The sequence below is a fragment of the Mobula hypostoma genome, chromosome 6, assembly GCF_963921235.1.
Source record: "Mobula hypostoma chromosome 6, sMobHyp1.1, whole genome shotgun sequence".
NCBI lineage: Eukaryota > Metazoa > Chordata > Chondrichthyes > Myliobatiformes > Myliobatidae > Mobula > Mobula hypostoma.
Window position 1 is genome coordinate 24,509,862 of NC_086102.1, and position 23,209 is coordinate 24,533,070.

The 23,209-nt window shown below is 42.5% G+C and overlaps 1 protein-coding gene across 4 annotated transcripts in view; it reads left to right on the forward strand.

Moving 5' to 3' along the window:
• Positions 1–23,209, forward strand: part of prdm15 (PR domain containing 15) — a 90,948-nt gene that overhangs the window by 48,353 nt on the left and 19,386 nt on the right. For 3 of the 4 annotated variants that reach the window (XM_063050423.1, XM_063050422.1, XM_063050426.1), the window contains 6 exons: positions 3,769–3,865; positions 5,569–5,736; positions 8,129–8,217; positions 9,690–9,821; positions 17,760–17,894; positions 22,741–22,910. In XM_063050423.1, coding sequence (XP_062906493.1) covers positions 3,769–3,865; positions 5,569–5,736; positions 8,129–8,217; positions 9,690–9,821; positions 17,760–17,894; positions 22,741–22,910 — 791 coding nt within the window. The remainder of the gene's footprint in view (positions 1–3,768; positions 3,866–5,568; positions 5,737–8,128; positions 8,218–9,689; positions 9,822–17,759; positions 17,895–22,740; positions 22,911–23,209) is intronic. The other variant, XM_063050425.1, reaches the window with a different exon arrangement.

Below are 23,209 nucleotides of genomic sequence, written 5' to 3' on the forward strand. Positions count from 1 at the left end.
TTTTGACACTGATCGACAGAAAAAGACTTAAGTCTCAAAGTGGAAATTAATCTCAAAAAAAAGATCTAAATTAATTACAAATATAAAACTCAAAATAATTGATTGCATAGGTATTTCCCCCCCCCCCCCCGCACAGACTGGAGCAATGTGTGATTAAGTGCCTTGCTCAAGGGCACAAACACGCTGCCACAGCTGAGGCTCGAACTAGCGACCTTGAGATAACTAGACGAATGCCTTAACCACTTGGCCGCATGCCCAACACATATTGCTCTAGTCTGTGCGAGGAGTGGCGCCCCACATAGGCTTCCAATCTGCGCCTTGTAAGGCATGAAAATGCGCGACGCAGGCCTCTCATGGTCTGAGTTGACATCCCCCCCCCCCCTTAATATGACACACCAAATCATCACTGGTGCAGCCAGTTGGTTTTAGGAGTCACATAATTAGTTAAATGGAGATCAGTTTTTGGAGGCTTTGTGGAGTCAAGGTGTTCCAACCGATTGTAGTGAAAATACACCTGTATCCGGAAGGTCCAACTGTTGTTGAGTCAGTATCCTGGGTAAAACTGCACCATGAAGACAAAAGAACAACTCCATGCAGCTCCACAACAAGGTTATCGAAAAGCACAGATGGAAATTTTGTTGTATCCAAGTCACTGAATATCCCTTAAGTCAATTATCAAGAAATGGAAAGAATATGGCACAGCTGTAAATCTGGCTAGAGCAGGCCGTCCTCAAAAACTGAGTGACTGTGCAAGAAGGGGACTAATGAGGGAGGACACAAAAAGACCTATGACAACTCTGGAGGAGTTACAGGCTTTAGTGCCTGAGATGGGCGAAACTGTGCATACAACTGTTGCCTGGGTGCTTCACCAGTCACAGCTTTATGGGAGGGAGGCAAAGAGAAAGCCACTGTTGGGGGGGAAAAAACTCACATGAAATCTATGCTAGAGTTTGCCAGAAGGCCTGTGGGAGGCAAGCAGGTTCTATGGTCTGATGGCACCAAAATTGAGCTTTCTGGCCATCAGACTAAATGCTATATTTGGCATAAGCCAAACACCGCACATCATCAAAAATACACCATCCCTGTTGTGAAGCATGGTGGTGGCTGCATCATGCTGTGTTGGTGCTTCACCCCAACAGGCCCTGGAAGGCTTGTGAAGGTAGGTGGTAAACTGAATGCAGCAAAGTACAGGGAAATCATGGAGGAAAACCTGATGCAGTCTGCAAGAGAATTGTGACTTTGGAGAAGATTTGTTTTCCACCAAGACAATGACCCCAAGCATAAAGCCAAAGCTACACAGGAATGACTTAAAAACAACAAAGTTAGTGTCCTGGAGTGGCTAAGTCAGAATCCAGACCTCAATCCAATTGAGAATTTGTGGCTGGGCTTGAAAAGGGCTGTTCACTCACGATCACCATGCAATCTGACAGAGCTTGAGCAGCTTTGTAAAGAAGAATGGGGAAAAATTGCAGTGTCCAGATGTGCAAAACCGACGGAGACTGATTCACACAGACTCATGGCTGTAATTGCTGCCAAAGGTGCATCTACTAAATACTGGCTTGAACGGGGTGAATACTTACACAATCAATTATTTTGTGTTTTATATTTATAATTAATTTAGATCACTTTGTAAGATCTGTTTTCACTTCGACACAAAAGAGTCTTTTTCTGTTGATCGGTGTCATAAAAAGCCAAATTAAATCCACTGTGATTCAATATTGTAAAACAATAAAGCATGAAAACTTCCAGGGGTGGGGGGTGGTAAATACTTTTGATAGGCACTGTAGATAGAGTGGATATGGTGAGGATGTTTCCTGTAGTGGGGAAGTTTAGGACCAGAGGACACAGCCTCAGAATAGGACAACCCTTCAGAAAAGATACAAGGAGGAACTTGTTTAGCTGAAGAGTGGTGAATCTGTGGAATTCATTGCCATTGACGGTTGTGGACGACAAGTATTGAGTACATTTGAAGTGGAGGTTGTTAGGCTCTTGATTAATAAGTATGTCAAAGGTTACAGGGTGAAGGCAGAAGAATGGGGTCGAGAGGGATAATAAATCAGCCATGATAGAATGGCGGAGATGACTTGATGGGCCAAATGGCCTAATTCTGCTCCTATGCCTTGTGATCTCATAGACATTGATTGAGATTGCCATTGTTATAATTTGAATTTCAAATCGGGATGCGACATGTAGGAATAATCTGCCAGGGCGGCCCATTGCTGTCCAGTGACGGTGTCGGTGATGCATGTAGTTGCAGTGGTCTCACAGGTTTGCGGTGTGGAAACAAGCTGTGCTACCCAGACCAGTTTTGTCCTGGCGTTAAGGCCACGCACAGAGAGCTGTGAGTAGATAGGGAGATGTTGAATAGTGTACAGTGCTCGTTTGCCGTCACCTGCACAATTTCTACTGGATGTGTGAGAGCTGGTGAAGCACGTCTTAACTGGAGGAGCACTTGGATGATATTTCAAGTGCTGCACGGTTTATCGGCTGCGGCTGGACAATCTGACATCATTCCAGGCAGCATCTCTAGGAAGAGGTACAGTCGACGTCTCGGCCCGAAACGTTGACTGTACCTCTTCCTAGAGATGCTGCCTGGCCTGCTGCGTTCACCAGCAACTTTGATGTGTGTTGCTTGAATTTCCAGCATCTGCAGAATTCCTCGTGTTTGAGTCCGACATCATTACCTGTTTCCCTTTGGGTACCTCAACTCGCTATCTTAATTGATTGCTTTTCTGCCTACAGCTTAAAGTAAAACATGAAACATTGCAGCACAATACATGCCCTTTGGCCCATCATGTTGTGCCAACCTTTAACCCTACTGCAGGATCATTCCAACCCTTCCCTCCCACACAGCCCCCCATTTTTCTATCATCCATGTGCATATCTAAGATTTTTTTTAAATGTCCCTGATGTATCTGCCTCGACCAGTACCCCTTGCAGGCTGGTCAATGCAGCCCCCATTCTCTACATTAAAAACCTCCTTATGACGTTTCTCTCCACCCGCCCCCCCCCGCCATGCTTTTTCCAATCACTTTAAAATTATGCCCATCATCCCAAGCCCATAATCGAAGCTTGTTCCTCTATTTCAATCTGGTGGTCATTTTAAATTTTCCTTTTGAGATGTGGGCGTCACAGGCCAAGCCAGAAGCTATTGTCCCTTTCTAATTGTCAGCGAGATGGTAATCATGACGATGGGCTGTTTCAGTCCTTCTGGCGAAATAATCTCACGAATGCTGAAGTTCTCAGGTTTATGCCCCTTCTGATGAAGGAAGAGCAATGTGTTTAAAACTCAGAATGTAGTCAGGAAGAGCCATGCTGGCGTTTTCGACCACTTGACATCCTCGTGTTCAGTAGACGTTGTGGGTAAGGAGGAGCTGTCCGAGTGATAAGGAGAAGTAACTGTACTATGCTTTGTATGTGGTACATGCTGTAGCCATAATGTGTCAGTGGTGGAGGGCTTGAAGGTTTACAATGATAGAATAGGGTGGGCTCATGTGAACCTTTTATGACTGCTGCTGGACATGATTCAACACGGAGGGCATTCCTTTGGGATATCAGAATGACACGATACTTAACTTTTTACTTCCTCATATTGGTCACATGGTGTAGGTGGGTGATCCAGCTGAGTTTCTGGTCAGTGGTGATAATTCAGGGTATTGATGACAATGGTATTGCTACTGTGTGTCACTTCATGTACTGATTTTCAGCTAGTGTGTGTCAAACTTCTATATCAGTTTATATTAAACTACCGCTACCATTATCCTCCAGGTGGATGATTGCTACATGTTCCAGTGTCCGACATGTCTGAAAGCTTTCCGCATCAGGACTGCACTGGAGTTTCACAACTGTAGAACAGGTAAAAGAGGTAAATTTGCTGTCAGTGAAAGAGACGACCCTTGTTGAGCGCTGTACCAGTTTTTGGATTTTTGACTCCCATTCAGTTAGCATCACCCCTCCCAGACATAAAAGTGCCTGGTCACCTACGGCACAATGTCCAGTCGCATTGATGTTGGGTCCCTCAATGCAAACCAGGAAAAGAATCTGGTCTGGATTGCTCAGCATCACAGCATACAAATAAACTTTGTTGCTGAGCTGCAGAGCAGTTTAGAGCCTGGAAATAGCCTATGAAAGAAATGTCCCCAATTCTTATATCAGTGATACAGTCTTCCACAGCAGTCCTTTATTGAAATGCTCGTCAGAGGGCCCCATCATTTATCTGCATGGTAAGTGGTTCCTCAAAAATTTCTGAAGAGCTGTCAAGAAAAATATAATCTAGCAAAATAGGTCAACAGAGTCGGTGAAGTCGAAGGGTGTTATACTGTGCTGTGTCTCTCTGTAACTAAAAAAAAGGTTGGTTACTTTAGAATTATTTAAGCATGTAGGTTAGAGAATTGGATAAATTCTTGAAGCTTACAGGGTTCTGGTGTGGGATTATACACTTCTTTCAGGGAGCTACAGCAGGCAGTGGCTGAACGGATGGTTTCTGGGCCATGCTTGTTCCATGAATGTCATAGAGCAGTACAGCATGGATACAGGCCCTTCGATCCAACCAGTCCATGCTAACCACACTGCTCACTCACCTTATCCCATTTTCCTTTGTTCGGCCCATATCCCTTTCTGGGTGTTTTGTAAATGATGGTATTGCACCTGCTTTAACCACTTCCTCTGGCAGCTCATTGCACATAGGCACCACCCTCTACACAGGAAAAGTTTCCCCTTGGGTTCTTTTTAAATCTTTCCCCTCCCATCCTAAATCTATGCCCCCTGATTTTGAACTCTCTTGCTATCCACCTTATTTAAGCATCTCATAATATTAAACACTTGGATCAGATCGCCCTCATTCTTCTGCATTCCAAGTAATAAAGACCTAGCCTGCCAACCTCTTCCCTATAACTCAGGCTCTCGAGCCCTGGCACCATCTTTCTCCACACTTTTTCCAGTTTAGCCACATCTTCCCTGTAACAGGGGTGACAGAAACTGTGTGCAGTAATCCAGTTGTGCCTCACGACAACTCGTGCAGCTGCAATAAGATGCTACTGTACATGTTATATCCATCGTGAAGGACCCCCATCACTCAGAACATGCTCTCTTCTCACTGCTGCCATCAGGAAGCAGGTACAGGAGCCTTGGACCCCACACCACCAGGTTCAGGGTCAGTTATTACCCTTCAGCCATCAGGCTCCTGAACCTGTGTGGATCCTTAATTCACCTCAGCACTGAACTGATTCCACAACCTATAGACTCACTTTCAGCGGCTCTACAACTCATGTTATCAGTATTGTTTATCTGATATTGTAATTTTTTTGTATTTTGTACACTGGTTGTTTGTCTGTCTTTTAGTTTTTCATTGATTCTATTGTCTTTCTTTGTATCTACTGTGAATGCCTGCAAGAAAATGAATCTCGGGGTGGTGTTTGGTGACATGTATGTACTTGGACAATAAATTGACTTTGAACTTTGAACTTTTTGCTCTAATTGTGAAACAGTTGGTACTTCTGCAGTCTTTCCTTGTGGTTTGATCCTTATCTCCTGTCTGCATTTTTTGCATGAAATTTGTTTATTTTCCAGATGACAAAACATTCCAGTGTGACATGTGCTTCAGGTTCTTCTCAACCAACAGTAACCTGTCAAAGCACAAGAAAAAACATGGAGACAAGAAGTTCTCCTGTGATACTTGTGGAAAAATGTTCTACAGGAAAGATGTGATGCTGGACCACCAGAGACGGCATACTGAAGGCAAGTTGTGACGTTTTAAAAAAAAACCTTTGTTAAGGAAGAGAATTGCTTTGCCCTGCTGGAAACTTGAGGTTGCTCGCTACTTTAGGATCCTGTTATCATCAGCATGAATAGTAGAGTCTTTGAATAATTTTAATTTCAAGTTTATTGTCATTCACCCATGCACACGTATACAGCAGAACGAAACACCATTCCACCGGGGACAAGGTGTAAAACACAGTACATATAGTCACACACAGCACAAATACTGTAGGTAGCACATGCGCTCATTTTATTTTGTGAATGTTAAGCCCCTGAGTGACTGGCCTGAAGATTGGCAGGTTGACATACAGTGCAAAATGCATGATTGTGTAAGACAGTATAATGTTACTGACACTATTGTAATAAAACAACAGTTGTGTATGTGTGAAACAGCAGCAATAAAAGATGAAAAGTGATCAGTTCAGGATGAGGGCGTGCCTGTGATTTGGGGAGCTGTGGGAGTGACAGGGCATGCATAGATAAGGGTGTACGTACCAGGGTGGCGGCAGGGTGTTTTAAAAAGTCTTAGCAGCCTGCGGGAGGGAGCTGCTAGCCAGGTCTGCAGTTCTGGATCTTGTGCTGCAGCGCCTTCTGCCTGATGGCAAGAGGTCAGAGTTGTGGGAAGATTGGGAGGGGTCGCTGATAATGCGGGAGACACTGTGTAGGCAGCACTTCTGAACATGTGTCCTGGATATGGGAGACATTCTTGTGCTTATTAATAAATAAGTAGCCTCCTTTTCCTGTTTATTCTGAGACTTGGAGCATAGGAACAGGATCTGGTTACACAATTAGTTAAATCATTGCTAATCTACGGTTTGGCTCTGTCTTTATCCAATAAGATAATATCCACTGCTGTCTAGAAATCGAATTATTTTACAATATCAGAAGCTTTTAGGGAATTCAGGTTTTTTAATGCAATCTTTTACCTAGATTTTCTCTAGCTTATGATAATTTTCCCCTCTCCCCCCCCCACCTTCCCTCTTCTTCCATTCCCCAATCTGCCACCCCCCCTCCCCCGGTGCCCACTTTCCCCTATTATCAAGTTCCTCCTTCTTCAGCCTTTTACCTTTTTCACCTAACACCCCCCCCCCCAGCTTCTCACTTAACTTCCCCCTCACCTGGCTTCACTGATCAGCTTCCATCTTGTATTCCTCCCCACCTTCTTCAGCCTTCTTCCCCTTACTTTCTAGTCCTGATGAAGAGTCTCGGCCCAGAACATTGACTGTATATTCACTTCCATAGATGCGAGTTCTGCCAGCATTTTGTCTGTGTTACTCTGGATTTCCAGCGTTTGCAGAATCTCATGTCCCAGTTTTCTTTATGAATTACTGCAGTTTTCTCCCTGTAGGTTTCATGTACAGTATGTGAGGTACTAGTTTTCCCCTTATTGACCCAATCAGATACCGTCATTTAAAGGCTGTGTCTGTTGGATGTGGTAATGAGTTATTTGTGCCTGTGTTTCAGATCTGCAACAGCCCCACATTATGTGAGCTTGCTGCACTGTTACTTCGACTAAATCTCCTAAAATTGCATATTTTTGAGCAGACTGTGCAGCTGCCCATTTGCAATATGAGACATTGTTAGATACGTGGGTTTTGACCAAATGAAAAATGACTGGGGTCACTTAGCACTTTAGTGCAAGGGTGTTCATTAGGTGTGTCAAAAATGAACAAAAATAGTGAAAACTGCCAATATTTACAAAAATATATCACAGAAAACACAGTAATAGTTCCGTACTTGTCAAGTGCGGACTTCTGGCAATCCCTATGCCTCTCTCCTGCTGAGGGCAATGAACTTTATTTGGGTTCTAGGGCATACCACCTTTAATTACCAACAGAGTTAACTAAGACTATACCTGAAGCAGAATATGATGCACCCCACAATGTAGTTACAATCATATTACAAAGTAAACAGGATTATGCATCTTAATTACAGTATACAAATAATATACACACATCTGCACATCCACATTACTAAAGACGTGGAATATTCTGTCGTGTATGGTAGGATCCTGAGCACATTAGGATCATGATGAGAGTATATCAGGGAAGACATTGAGGTGCAACACTCAGAGAGACCACAGCAGAATGACAAGGCAATGTGTGTGTGAGTGAATGGAGTGTGTTTACTGCGTACTCTCCATTGCAGGCACTTCAGTCCTGTCTTAATGCAGTTAGTAAGCACTGATCCTAAACTTAAGCATCCCACCACTATTTTAGGATTTGTATATAATGTATAATTGGATATCACTACTCCATACCTGCATTCTGCATTGGATTATTTATTTTGTATGTGAGCAATTTGGGTTTCAGTGCAATGTTTTTTTAAATACATAAAACACTTTATTTCTAATTATTTATTTTTTTAATAGGTGGAAAACGTGTGAAGAAAGATGAAAGTGAACCCAATGGAGTGGTGAAATACAAAAAGGAACCATCAGGATGCCCTGTCTGTGGAAAGGTGTGAGCAATGATCATACTTTACGCTGACAGCCACTCTATACTTTTATGTTTGAGTCATAGGACATAGGAGTATAATTAGGCCATTTGGCCCATTGAGTCTGCTCCGCAATTGCATCATGGCTGATTCACTCAACTCCATTCTCTTGCCTTCTCCATGTAATCCTTGGCACACTTACGAGTCAAGAACCTGTCAACCTCCCCTTTAAATATGCCCAATGACTTGACCCCCACAGCCATCTGTGGCAATGAATTTTACTGATTCACCACCTTCTAGCTAAAGAAATTCCTCCTCGTCTGCTCTAATTGGACGTTTGGTGCTCTCTGGTCCTAGGCTTCCGACTATAGGAAACATCCTCTCTATGTCCACTCTATCTAGGCCTTTCAAAATTTGATAGGTTTCAAAGTTCAAAGTACATTTATTATCAAAGAATGTATACTATGTACAGCCTAGAAATTCGTCTTTTCAGAGGCAGCCACAAAACCAAAGAAACCCAATAGAACCCATTAAAACGAGACTGTCATCCAGTGTACAAAAAAGGAACAAATCATGAAAACAATAAAAATTAAATACTCAGGATTAAAGTTCATGAAAGTGAGTTCACAGCAACGAATCACTACACTGTTCCAGGAGCCCGCTAGTTGCAGGCCACAGCCTCAGTTCAGTGCAGAGACGAGTAACCCTCGCGGAGCAGCGAACTGAACGATGGCCTGTCCCTCACCTCCGGCCCCGACACCCCGACCTTTTTCAGTCTGGCGCGCCACTTAAATTGGCTGCACATCAACTCTAGCCCTGCTGCTTCGATTGAAATCCTCCCCCCCCCCCGCATTCTTCTAAGTAAAGGTGTCAAAGGTTATGGGGAGAAGGCAGGAGAGTCGGGTTCAGAGGGATAGTAAGTCAGACATGACAGAATGGCGGAGCAGACTCAATGAGCCAAGCGTCCTAATTTGCTCCGATGTCTTATGGTCTATGGTCAAGGTGCAACTCCTTGCAATTATCAGAAATAAATTCCATCTATCATACTTCTGTGTATCTTACCAAATAATATAGTAACTCTATTCTTCGCTGTTGACAACAGCACAACTACCAATGTCAATGTTATTTGCATGCTTATTAATCATTCCTCCCATGTTCACATCCAATCCATTGATTGGTATTAAAATAAAGAGTAAAGGTCACATCACTGATTCTTACACACCACCGGTCACAGGCTTCCAGTTCAAAAGCAACCCTCCTCCATTACCCACTGTTTCCTGTTGCTAAGCCAACTTTGGATCCATTTGATAACTTGCCTTGGATCTCCAGAGTTTACTGTCTGGACTCCCATGTGAGACCTTGTCAAAGACCTTACTGACATCCATGTGGACTACCTCAACCAGATCTGCATTTTGTTATCTGTTTGATAATTTCAGTCAATGGTAGAGGAGGATATTTGACATCTGCCTGCAACCTGATATCCGTTTTGTTGGTAGGTTTTCTCCTGTCGAAGCAACATGAATAAGCACTTGCTGACGCACGGGGACAAGAAGTACACTTGCGAGATCTGTGGGCGCAAATTCTATCGTGTCGATGTTCTGAGGGATCACACTCATGTCCATTTTAAGGTACCAGTTTTAGAAAATTATTTCTAAAATAAGTTACATTTATGATCAGGGCTGTGTGTGTTTTTATATGGGCAATATTACCTCTGGATTAGTTGGTGGCATATACACTTCTGAATCAGAGGTTTTTGAGTTTAATCCCACCATAGACAGTGGAAATGAAAATCCAAAACAAAATTGAAGGTGCAGTGAATCTGAAATAAAATCAGAAGTTGCTGGTGTGAAAGTTGCAGTAAGGCAAGGGTTAATGACAACGTCCAGGCAAGGATAACCCAGGGCACTTGTAGTCAACCCAGACCTTTGACGTGAGACAGCCGGCGCAAACCTTGCATACTGCAGACACGCAAACACGAGGAAATCTGCAGATACTGGAAATTCAAGCAACACAAACAAAATGCTGGTGGAACGCAGCAGGCCAGGCAGCATCTGTAGGAAGAAGTACAGTCGACGTTACGGGCCGAGACCCTTCGTCAGGCCTGATTCTGTAGACAGATGGGTGAGAATGACTGACAGTGTGTAATCAATCTAGAAGAACATAGCTTATCTACACAGTAGGGGGTGCCGGAGACAGGAATAATGGAAAGATGTGAAACACACCCAACAACTGAAGGACAAATTGCCTTACTAACTTCAAAGTGTCATTGGCTGTCGGTTAATAGTTTCTGTTGATTTTTAACAGCTGTATTGTGAATGGCGATTGACCTTGCAAGTAAGGAGCTCAAACGTACGCAATTTACCAAATTGGTCAATATCCATAAGTGATAAGCCAATACTGCATAAAGATTGCAGTTTTCTCTACTGGCTTCAGAACAGTGTGGTGACTGGAGTGATACTGCTCTCCTTGTGCACAAGTAAATCGTGTACTTTTGAGTTGTGAGAGTGCATATATTCTGGACTCTGTTGGCAATGATAGTAGAAACGTTCCACGGATCAGGCAGTAACTTTGAAATACTTTGCAACGTTGATGTGTGGGTCAAGGACATGTTGTCAGAACTTGGAACTCAGAGAGTTATGAATAAGACCCTAATAGGGCTTGACAAGGTAGATGTTTGCATTTGAGGGAGAGTTTCAAACTAGGATCAGGGGCTTTTATTTAAAACTAATGTTCATAGGGGCTACTTCTCACAAGAAGCAGTGAATATTCAAAAGTTTATTTATTATCAAAGTATACAACTCTGAAATTCTTCTTATCTGGGTAACCATGAAACCAAGAAAGTAAAGAAAGGCAGCACAATCATCCCCCAAATACCCCTCCCAGCATTTAAAAAAAAGTGAACCAAAGTGGAACTGGCACATCAACCCCCAAGTTCTCTCCTTCCCGCACAAAAAAAGAACAAAAATAGAACAAGCACATCAGCTCCCAAATCCCTACTCCCTGCACAAAAAAAACGTAACAGGCACATCGAGCCCCCAAATCCATCCCTGCCCACACAAAAACAAAACAAGAAGGATCAGGTGAAAAGCACAGAATACAAAAAAAACTATAAGACTGAAAAAGTCCAAGTCCACATCCAAAATGCAGAAAACCTGGGCAACATTCTCTGGGCCCAGCGGCAGACCCTTCCTTCTCTGGAAGCGTAACAGAGTGATCCCCAGCGATCAAAAGGCAGGCAGCTGGCACTCATCTTCAGCATTCGCCTTGATGTTCCAATCTCCCTCGTCGCTTTAATCGGCGAATAATCGATGAAATGGAGTCAAATATCAGCACGCGCCCTATCCCGCAGCCTGCCCACCCTGAGTTTGCGCATGCTCCCTCTGACTCCTGAAATTCTCTCAGAGACTGCAGAGTGCTGGAGCTCCAAACAGCAAATCACAGGCTGCAGCAGTTCCAGAATCACATCCAAGATGAAAAACTAACCTAAAAGACATAAGAGAAGTGAAATATATTGTTTCATGATCTATCTAGAAGATGTCGGCCAAAGCAAAGTTGTACGAAGGCACCACCTTGACTGGAATTTTGGGTGTAATTTTTCATATTTGAATGTCTCGTATTATTTATCCCAGTGGGTATGCTAGTTCACAAAGTGACTTCAGGAGGACGTGGGTAAATTTTTGAGATTGAAGGTTATGTGGATCAAGCAGAGACTGCAGCTGCCTGAATCTGGAGCAAAGCATAAAAGACTCTAGGAACTCTGCGTCAGTGGAGGGAAATGGACAGTCAACGTTTTGTGTTGAGAACCTTCATTTGCACTGGAAGTCAGGGGAGATAGTTGGTATAAAAAGGTGGAGTGATGGGGTATTCTGGCACAGTTTCCACTCTCCCTGATTATTGACTTCAGGAAGAGGAAACCGGAGGTCCATGAGCCAGTCCTCAGGGGATCAGTGGTGGAGAGGATCAGTGACTTCAGTTCCTCAGTGATATCATTCCAGAGGACCTGTCCTTGGGCACAACACTTATGCAATTATGGAGAAAGCACGGCAGTGCCTCTACTTCCTTAGAAGCTTGCAAAGATTCAGCTTGACATCTAAAACTTTGACAAACTTCTATTGATGTGTGGGGGGACAGTATACAGACTGGCTGCATCACAGCCTGAATTGGAAACACTAGTACCATTGAATGGAAAATCCTGCAAAAAGTAGTGGATATGGCCCAGGGTATGGGTAACGCCATTCCCACCTTTGAGCACACCTACACAAAGCGCTGTCACCATAAAGCAGCATCCATCATCAGGGACCCCCACCACCCAGCATATATCCCTTTTCGCTGCTGCGTTCAGGAAGGATGTACAGGAGCCTCAGGACTCTGATCACTAGGTTCAGGAATAGTTATTCCCCTCAACTATCCAGCTCTTGAACCGAGGGGATAACTTCACTCCACTTAACCCATCACTGAACTGTTCCCACAACCTATCGACTTGCTTTCAAGGACTCTTCATCTCATGTTCTGGATATTTATTGGTTAATTATTTATTTTTATTTTTTTTTAACTTTCATTTTTTATTAGCACGTTTTGTTGTCTCTTTCTCACCAGTTGTCTGCCCTGTTGGTGTGGACCTTCATTGATTCTGTTATGATTATTGGATTTATACTAGTGATCTGAAGGTCGCTGGTTCAAGCCTCAGCTGAGGCAGCGTGTTGTGTCCTTGAGCAAGGCACTTAACCACACATTGCTCTGTGACGACACTGGTGCCAAGCTGTATCGGCCCTAGTGCCCTTCCCTTGGACAACATCAGTGGCGTGGAGAGGGGAGATTTATTGAGTGTGTCCACAAAAAAATGAATCTCAGTATTGTATATGGTGACATGTAAGCACATTGATATAAAATTTACTTTGAACTCCCCTCCCCATCTACCTATTACCCTTTTCTGCTTGGATCCCCCATTTCTTGCCAGCTCATACTGCGCTCCTTCCCTCCCCTGCCTCTCAGTCCAGATTGAATGTCTCTTCTGCTCTTATTTTCTTGTGTACTCAATTTTTCCCCAAGTTCTTCCTGTTAACTTGTGTCAAGTGATCCAGATTGCCTCCTAGTCTAGATGTGCCTTTGATTTAAAATTTTCATTCCCATCTCTAGATCATTCCATTGTCTTGTCCCTCCATATCTCTTGCTGCCATAGAACTCAGTAATTTCAGCGTTCCAAAAATTATGGCTTAACTTTGGAGGCTCTGTCAAGGTTCTGTGCACTGGAACTATCCCCATAAACCTTTCCATCTCTCTGCTTCTTCCTGCTTTAAGAAAACCTCCATAATTGTAACTCATGATACAAATGTTCACTTGCTATTTCGAAGCTCTCTGTCAAATTTTGTATAGTAATGCTAACATGAATTGCCTTGAATTTTTATTTTGTGAAAGGGAAAAGGCATATATTTATGTAGCAGTTTTCACAACCCTTCAATGTTATATCCAAGGAAATTCATTTGAGATTCAGCCAAATTGGGCACCATATAAATTCAAGATGTGATTGTTAAGATCCGTTACAGATGATGGCTCATTGGCTCTTTACATGGCCTTGGATTGCTGGGATAATACAAATAGCTTTGTCAGGCTGCTGTTTGACTACAGCTGAACGTTTAATATAATCATTCCTACAATTCTGATCAAAAAACTCTAGAACCTTGGAAGGACAAACCAACGTAGTACATACAGGGTTAATGGTAAGGCACTGAGGAGTGCAGTGGAACAGAGGGATCTGGGAATACAGATACAAAATTGCCTAAAAGTGGCGTCACAGGTAGATAGGGTCGTAAAGAGAGCTTTTGGTACATTGGCCTTTATTAATCGAAGTATTGAGTATAAGAGCTGGAATGTTATGATGAGGTTGTATAAGGCATTGGTGAGGCCGAATCTGGAGTATTGTGTTCAGTTTTGGTCACCAAATTACAGGAAGGATGTAAATAAGGTTGAAAGAGTGCAGAGAAGGTTTACAAGGATGTTGCCGGGACTTGAGAAACTCAGTTACAGAGAAAGGTTGAATAGGTTGGGACTTTATTCCCTGGAGCGTAGAAGAATGAGGGGAGATTTGATAGAGGTATATAAGATTATGATGGGTATAGATAGAGTGAATGCAAGCAGGCTTTTTCCACTGAGGCAAGGGGAGAAAAAAACCAGAGGACAGGGGTTAAGGGTGAGGGGGGAAAAGTTTAAAGGGAACATTAGCGGGGGCTTCTTCACACAGAGAGTGGTGGGAGTATGGAATGAGCTGCTAGATGAGGTGGTAAATGCGGGTTCTTTTTTAACATTTAAGAATAAATTGGACAGATACATGGATGGGAGGTGTATGGAGGGATATGGTCCGTGTGCAGGTCAGTGGGACTAGGCAGAAAATGGTTCGGCACAGCCAAGAAGGGCCAAAGGGCCTGTTTCTGTGCTGTCGTTTCTATGGTTTCTAACCTGGACCTCTGTACCTCAACTTCCTAAACGGAAGACCACAGTCTGTGCTGATCAGCAATAACATCTCCACCTCACTGACAATAGACACTGGCACACCTCAAGGACATGTGCTTAGCCCACTGCTCTACCCTCTTTACACCTACAACAGTGTGGCTAGGTGCAGCTCAAATGCTACCAATAAATTTGTTGACGATACAACTACTGTTGGCAGAATTTCAGATGGACGAGAGGGCGTACAGGAGCGAGATAAATCAGCTGGATGAGTGCTGTTGCAGCTACAACCTTGCACTCAAAGTCAGTAAGACCGAAGAACTGATTGTGGACTTCAGAAAGTGTGAGATGAGGGAACACACACCAGTCCCCAGGCAACACCAGAAGGAACTGCACAGGAGTTGTAAACTCAGTCGACTCCATCATGGGCACTAGCCTCCATAGTATCCAGGACATCTTCAAGGAGTGATGCCTCAAAAAGGAGGCTTCCATCTTTAAGGACCCCCATCACCTAGATTATGTCTTCTTCTCATTGTTACCATCAGGAAGAACATACAGAAGCCTGAAGGCACACACTCAATGATTCATGGACAGCTTCTTCCCCTCAGCCATTCAATTTCTGAATGGACATTTGAACCAGTGAACACTACCTCACTCTCACTACTATTTTCTTCCTATTTTTGCACTAATTAAATTTAACTATTTAATATATATACTTACTATCATTAACAATTTTTTCTATTATTATGTATTGCTTTGTACTACTGCCACAAAGATGACAAAATTCACGGTGTAGGCTGGTGTTATTAAACCGAGTTCTGATTCTGATTCTAGTTCCTTTGGCAGTAACACATTCCCTACTGTTGCTTAGATTTCACTGTAACTAAATTGCATTTTTTCTCCTCACAGCAGTTTTCCCTGAAATGCATACAAACCAATATACAAGTAGAGGCATGAAATGCTTTTTATTTAAGTATCGAAATGGAACTGTCCTCACAATTATCTTCATAGCAAGCACGTCCTATCAGATAAATTGTGTTAATCGTGCAATCCTCCCTGCTGAAAGTGTGCAATGTCCCTGCCAGTTTATTTATACCTGGGGTTCCCAACCCAGGGTCCACAGACCCTTCAGTTAATGGTACATCTCTATGGGAACCATTGATCTATACAGTTTTCACATGGTAGCATAGTGGTTAAAGTAATGCTAATATAGCTGAATGTTTGTACCTTGTCCGTGTATCCATGTGGGCTTCTGGATGCTCCAGTTTCCACCCACATTCCAGAGATGTACAGGTTAGTAGGTTAATTGTTCACGTGGGTGTAACTGGGTACTGCAGGCTCATTGGGCTGGAAGGATCTGTTACCATGCTGTATCTCTAAATAAAATAAAATTCTGAAAAATAAAGTCTAATGTCTCCACTTTTCTTGGCATTAAATACCAAAGAGTGCACCTGCATCAAATGTCCTGTATTTATGAAGATGTTGCAAGTGGTGTCAGTAGACCTGGCTTTTTCGCGCTAGCGACTGATGGTGATGATACAAATTCATGAGGCTTAATACTGGGATGTTGGTACTGTGTCCATAAGACGTGAGAGCAGAATTAGGCCATTGAGTCTGCTCCACCATTCCATCATGGCTGATTTATTAATCCCCCTCAACCCAATTCTCTTGTCTTCTCCCTGTGACCTTTGACGCCATTACTAATCAAGAATCTATCAAACTCCGCTTTCAATATGCCCAATGACTTGGCAGCTGTGGCTGTTGAGTCAATAAATTCCTTTCTTTTTAAATCTTTTTATTGAATAAGTATACAAAAAGGTAAGCCATATAAACATTAATACAATGTTAAAATATAATAAAATTACAGAAGGTATCAATACCAAAAAAGAATACTACAAACAATGTAATTTAAACATAAGAAACCAAGATAACATAATAGTATACTAAATTTTATATATATATAAATAGAAAAAAAGAAAAAAAACCCCCAAAAAAAAACTCACCGTGCAACTAACTAAAAGCAAAGCAATGGGCTAACTTGAAACCAAACAGAGTTAAACTTAAAATCACGTCCTCAATCCCGACCTCCATTAAAAACAGTGAAAAAAAAACAAGAAGGGTATATATTACATTAAATGAAAATATCAAATAAAAGATCCCCAAGTCTGTTCAAATTTAAATGAAGAATCATAAAGGTTACTTCTAATTTTCTCCAGATTCAAACATAATATCGTCTGAGAGAACCAAAAAAAGGTAGTTGGAGCATTAAGCTCTTTCCAATGTTGTAAAATACATCTTTTCGCCATTAAAGTAAGAAATGCAATCATTCTACGGGCTGAAGGGGAAAGATTACTAGAAATTTTAGGTAGTCCAAAGATAGCAGTAATAGGGTGAGGAGAGATATCTATATTTAATACCTTAGAAATAATATTAAAAATGTCTCTCCAAAAAGTTTCCAAAGTAGGGCAAGACCAAAACATATGAGTTAAAGAGGCTATCTGCCCCGAACATCTATCACAAAAAGGATTAATATGCAAGTAAAAACGCGCTAACTTATCTTTGGACATATGTGCTCTATGAACAACTTTAAATTGAATTTGGGAATGTTTAGCACAAATAGAGGAAGTATTAACTAATTGTAAAATCTGCCCCCAATCATCCACAGAAATGGTAAGCCCCAATTCCTGTTCCCAATCTACCCTAATCTTATCAAATGGAGCTTTCCTAAGTTTCATAATAATATTATAAATCATAGCCGATGCACCTTTCTGACATGGATTAAGGTTAATTATCGAATCTAAAATATATGTAGGAGGAAGCATTGGAAAGGAAGAAAGTATAGTACTTACGAAATTTCTAACTTGTAAATATCTAAAAAAAATGTATTCTTGATAAGTTATATTTAGAGTCAATAAATTCCACAGATTCACCACCCTCTGGCTAAAGAATTTCCTCCTCATCCCTGTTCAAAAATGTCACTGCCAAGAGCCAAAAAAAAAACAGGGTTCTGAGCAAAAATTAAAGCAAAATAAATGGTTTTATATAATGGTTGTACAGAATTCCTTCTGATTTCCCCAGTGTAGAGTTTCTGCATATGATGCCTGTCTTTCCCTTGTGTCCAGGACATTGCACTGATGAATGAGCAGCAGCGAGAACAGTTCATCAGCAAACTTGGCATCGCAGCAGAGGAAACAGAAGATACTTCAGATGGGCTAGGCGAACCGATTCCACATAAATACAGCTGCAAGAAATGCCAAGTAAGTCTGATTTATTTAGAGGTGTGGAGCTCAGTAACAAGCCCGCGCCGTCCAATTACACCCTTGTGTTCAATTAACCTGCTTACCCGTACGTCTTTGGAATGTGGGAGGAAACAGGAGCACCTGGGGGAAAACCCATGCAGTCACAGGGAGAATGTACGAACGCCTTACAGATAGCAGCTGGTTGCCGGCACTGTAATAGCCTTACACTAACTGCTACTCTATTGTTTCTTTATTGCTTCAATTGTGTTTAAAGGCTTTAAAAAAGCACTCGTTGAAATTTACTGCGTTTATACCCCACAGTAAAGCTGAATTAAGTGTGCAGCCTGTTCGTACCGGGTCTTGAAAAAATTCATTTTGTATGTTAACCAGGAAAATGTTTCAGTAAGGCTGGAGGGGAGGGGCGAACCACAAACCCATGTACAACCAGCAGCGAGTCATTAATGACCCTTTAGTAGTGTGCTGGACTAGCTGATGCCATCCTTCTACTAGACCCTCCATGATTATCTGAGTGTGATGCCATCTTAAAGATAAGCAATCAAAGATCCAACAGCACAGGGAGGATCTTCGCTGGAGAAACTGTAATGGTTTGAGGTGGCAGTTCTCCCTCAGCTTCTCAATAGCAAGAAAGGGTTGGCAAATGTACACACAGTGGCCTCTTTATTAGGTACCTCCTGTACCTAATACAGTTTCCACTGAGTATGTGTTTGTGGTCTTCTGCTGCTGTAGCCCATCCACTTCAAGGTTTGACAAGTTGTGTGTTCAGAGATACTCTTCTGCACACCACTGTTGTAACGTGTGGTTATCTGAGTTACTGTCGCCTTCCTGTCAGCTTGAACCAGTCTGGCCATTCTCCTCTGACCTCCCTCATTAACACAGCATTTTCACCCACAGAACTGACGCTCACTGGATGGTTTTTGTTCTTCACACCGTTTTCTGTAAACTCTAGAGACTGTTGTGCGTGAAAATTCCAGGAGATCAGCTATTTCTGAGATACTTATATCACCCTTTCTGGCACCAACAATCATTCCATGGTCAAAGTCACTTAAATCATATTTCTTCCCCATTCTGATGGTTGACTGACTAGATACTTGCATTAATGAACAAGTGTGCCTAACATAGTGGCCGCTGAGTGTATATTTCCCCATGATGAAGTACATTGTGCCAGTGACACTGGCATCCAAGAAACTTCTCTTTTTTTTTAAACACAAATGTTTAGGAAGCTAGAACCCTGATTAATTTTTTTTTACCCTTTTGTACTCTTCCCTGTCCCTAACCAAAAAAAAGCTGTTGTCAAATTTCAAACTGGGGATTTCAGATTTTCATTGGCTCAGGGTATGATGGGTTACGGGACCAGGACAGGTTAAATGGAGTTGAAAGGTCAACCTGTTTGAAATCTTGTGTAAAACGAGCATGAATTCCTTGCCACCACTGAGGTCTCATCACGCAGCAAGTGGCAGTATTGCTATACTTTTAACTTTTTAACCTGTATCATTCATGCACCTTATAATATGTTAATTTATTTGTGGTAATATCCCTTCATTTTTTTCTGCGTGTGAGTTATATGTACTGTTGTGCACCTTGGTCTGGAGGAACATTGTTTTGTTTGGTTGTAGTTGAATAACAATAACTAAACTTGAACTTAAACTTGAAGTTCAGCAGCTGCCTAGTGTTCGTGATATCTCCTCATTTAGCAAAAGGCAAAGTCACGGTAAGCCACTGCACAATATGGGCCCTTCGGCCCATTGAGCCCATTCACGTTAACCTTAATTTCAACCTACCTCTTATTCCCTCATTGTTCTCATCAGCCCTCTGATTTTCCCACTCACCCCGGGACGATTTGCAGCGGCCATTTAACCTTCTGAGGGGGACCTATATCCGTGCGGGCAGGTTTGCTAGAGCTGTTGGGAGTAGTTTAAATGGATATGTCGGGGGGTGGGATCCAGTATAATAGAGCTGAGGATGAGCCAGCAGGTTTACAAGTAGATGATGGGTGTAACATGATTGTAAGAAAAGACAAGCCAATAATTGGGTCCAAATGCAGACAGTGCAAAGAGTTAAGTTGTCCCATAAGAGGTAAAATTCAATAGGGCGAAGAATGCAGGACTGAAGGTGCTGTATTTAAATGCACGCAGCAGATGAACTTAATAAGTGCTTTGCATCAGTCTTCACTGTGGAAGACACGAGCTGTGTGCCAGAGGTTCGTGAGTGTTTGGGAGCAAGAGTGAGTGCTATTGCTATTACAAAGGACAAAGTGACAAGCTCAAAAGTCTAAAGGTGGATAAATCACCCGGACCAGATGGACTACATCCTGGAGTTCCGAAAGAGGTTGCTGAAGGAGTAGCAGGTGCATTGGTTTTGATCTTTAACAAGTCGCCAGGTTCTGCTATGGTTCTAGAGGACTGAAAAATTGCAAATGTCACTCCACTCTTTAAGAAGGGAAGAAGGTAAAAGTAAGGAAATTATAGGGGAGTTAGACAAACTTCAGTGGTTGGGAAAATGTTTGGGGTCTATTATTAAGGATGAGCTTTCAGGGTACTTGGAGACCAATGATAAAAAGAAGTCAAAGTCAGAATGGTTTCTGTAAAGGGAACTCTTGCCTGACAAATCTGTTAAGAGTTCTTCAAGGATGTAACAAGAACAGTTGTCAAAGAAGAGGCCGTAGATGTCATTTACTTGGATTTTCAGAAGGGATTTGATAAGGAGCCACACGTGAGGCTGCTTAACAAGATAAAATCCCATGGATTACTGGAAAGATACGGAATGGATAGCGGAGTGGCTGACAGGCAGGAGGCAGTGAGTGGGAATAAAGGGGGCCTTTTCTGGTTGGCTGCCAGAGTCTAGCGGTGCACCTCAGGGGTCAATATTGGGACCGCTACTTTTCACATTGTTTGTCAATGATTTGGATAACGGGATTGATGGCTTTGTGGCAAAGTTTGCAGATGATACGAAGATAGGTGGGGAGGTTGGTAGGGCTGAGGAAGCAATGCGACTGCAGAAGAACTTAGATAAGTTGGAAGAATGGGCAAAAAAGTGGCGGATGGAATACAGTGTTGGGAAATGTATGACAATGTATTTTGGTAAAAGGAACAAAAGTGCAGACTATTATCTAAATAGGGAGAAAATTCAAACATCAGAGGTACAAAGGGACTTGGGAATCCTCGTGCAAGAATCCCAGAAGGTTATTTCGCACATTGAGTCTGTGGTAAAGAAGGCAAATGTTGATGTCGACATTTATTTCAAGGGGAAAAGAACATAAGAGCAAGGGGATGAATAAACAACTGTGGAGGCCAAGACCGTGGGTATATTGAAAGTGAAAATTGATAGTTTCTGATTGGTCAGGGCATCAAAGGTTACGGTGAGAAGGCAAGTGTGTGGGGTTGAGTGGGATCCAGGATCAGCCATGATAGAATGGTGGAGCAGACTTGATGGGCTGAATTGCCTAATTCTGCTATGTCTTATGGTCTACCAACTGACACATCTTTGGGATGTGGGAGAGTATCGTAGATCTTCCTGCAGGAAAATGTGCAACCTTCACACAGTCAACACCAAGGCCAAAAATGAACCCAGAGCTCTGGCACCCTTCCTTGTACCTTGATGCCAATTCCACAAAATGTGGTGTTAGCTGTGTGCTTTTCCATTTTTTTTTTGAAAATATATCCATCAGTTACTGTCTTAACAAATCTTCAGCAGTTTTTCTTCCTGCCCTGTCAAATTTCAGTTGTTACTGCAGCACTCTAGCCGACAAGCAGTTTTCTGCAGATGTACGATGGAGAGCATTCTGACTGGTTGCATTGGAGCCTGGTGTGGAGACTCCAGTGCACAGGATCAAGAGTAGTTGCAGAGGATGTTCTCTGTTCGTCCATCACTGTCTGGTTTGGATCAGCTACCAAACAAGACAAGAATAGACTCCAAAGAACTGTCAGGGCTGCAGAAAGGATTATTGGTGTGAAGCTGCCCTTGATCCAGGACTTGTATGCATCTAGAGTTAGGAAGCAAGCAAGCGGCATCATTGTAGACCCATCACACCCTGGACATCACCTGTTCCAACTCCTTCCTTCTGGTAGGCGCTTTAGATCGCTATGCCAGGACAAATAGGTACAAGAACAGTTTCTTTCCTTTTGCCATCAGTCTTATGAACACTTGAATCTTAGTCTATTATAAACCAAGTCCACCTGTACATACACAGGTATACCTCATGGTATATAGTTCATGATTATTTGCACTATTGTTTTGTTTGCTTTTTGGTTCTGTACTGCGAGAGCTCAGGGAAACCGGCATCAAGTTCCCTGTATGTGTCCACATACTTGGCGATAATAAAGGATTCTGATTCTCAGTCAGCTCCACAATGAGCTCTGGTCTCCCCATCTTCAAGGACATCTTCAAAAGGCGCTGCCTGAAAAAGGTGGCATCCATCATTATGTTTCCTCGCTATCTGGGACATGCCCTCTTCTCATTAGTACCATCTGGGAGGAGGAACAGGAACATGAAGACATGCACTCACCATTTTAGAAGCAGCTTGTTCCCATTTAACAGTCCATGAATACAATCTCACTAATTTGTTCTTTTTGCATTATTTATTTATTTTGAATTTTTATCTTGCGTAACCTATAGCAATTTTTCATGTGTTGCACTGCTATTACAGAACAACAAATTTGACAAGATATGTTAATGATAATAAACCTGTTTCTGATTTGTATACCCCAGGACCTCTTAACTCTCCTACCCCTGGAGTACATAACCAAAAGTATAATCAAATGGGTAATGTAAGATTCCTGAAGCCGAGACCAGATCAACAATTAGTGAGATACTGAGGTATTCACATGGAAATGTGCTCATTTTTCAGGCCACGTTTGCTAAGGGGAGTCAGTATTTAAAGCATCTGATGGAGATTCACAAGGAAAAGGGCTATGGCTGCGCCATCTGCAATCGTCGCTTTGCGTTGAAGGCCACCTATCATGCTCACATGGTCATTCACAGGGAGGAACTGCCAGACTCTGACCCCAACGTGCAAAAGTAGGTGATGTTAAATTCCTTTGCCACCTTCCCCCTTGTGGGCCATCTGTTAGTACAAGTGACAATTCCACTGTTAAATAGGAGGACTGCCATCTGAAAAGCTCAGGAACCCTGTGCCCAGGGTCATCCATGCCCTTCGACCTCACTTGAGGAACTTAACTATAGATGGACAAGTTCAGGAGTGAGTGAGTGAGTGAGTGTGTGTGTGTGTGTGTGTCTGTGTGTGCACATCTCTGAGCATTTTCACTCAGTGGCCACTTTATTAGGTACAGGAAATACCTAATCAAGTGGCCACTGAA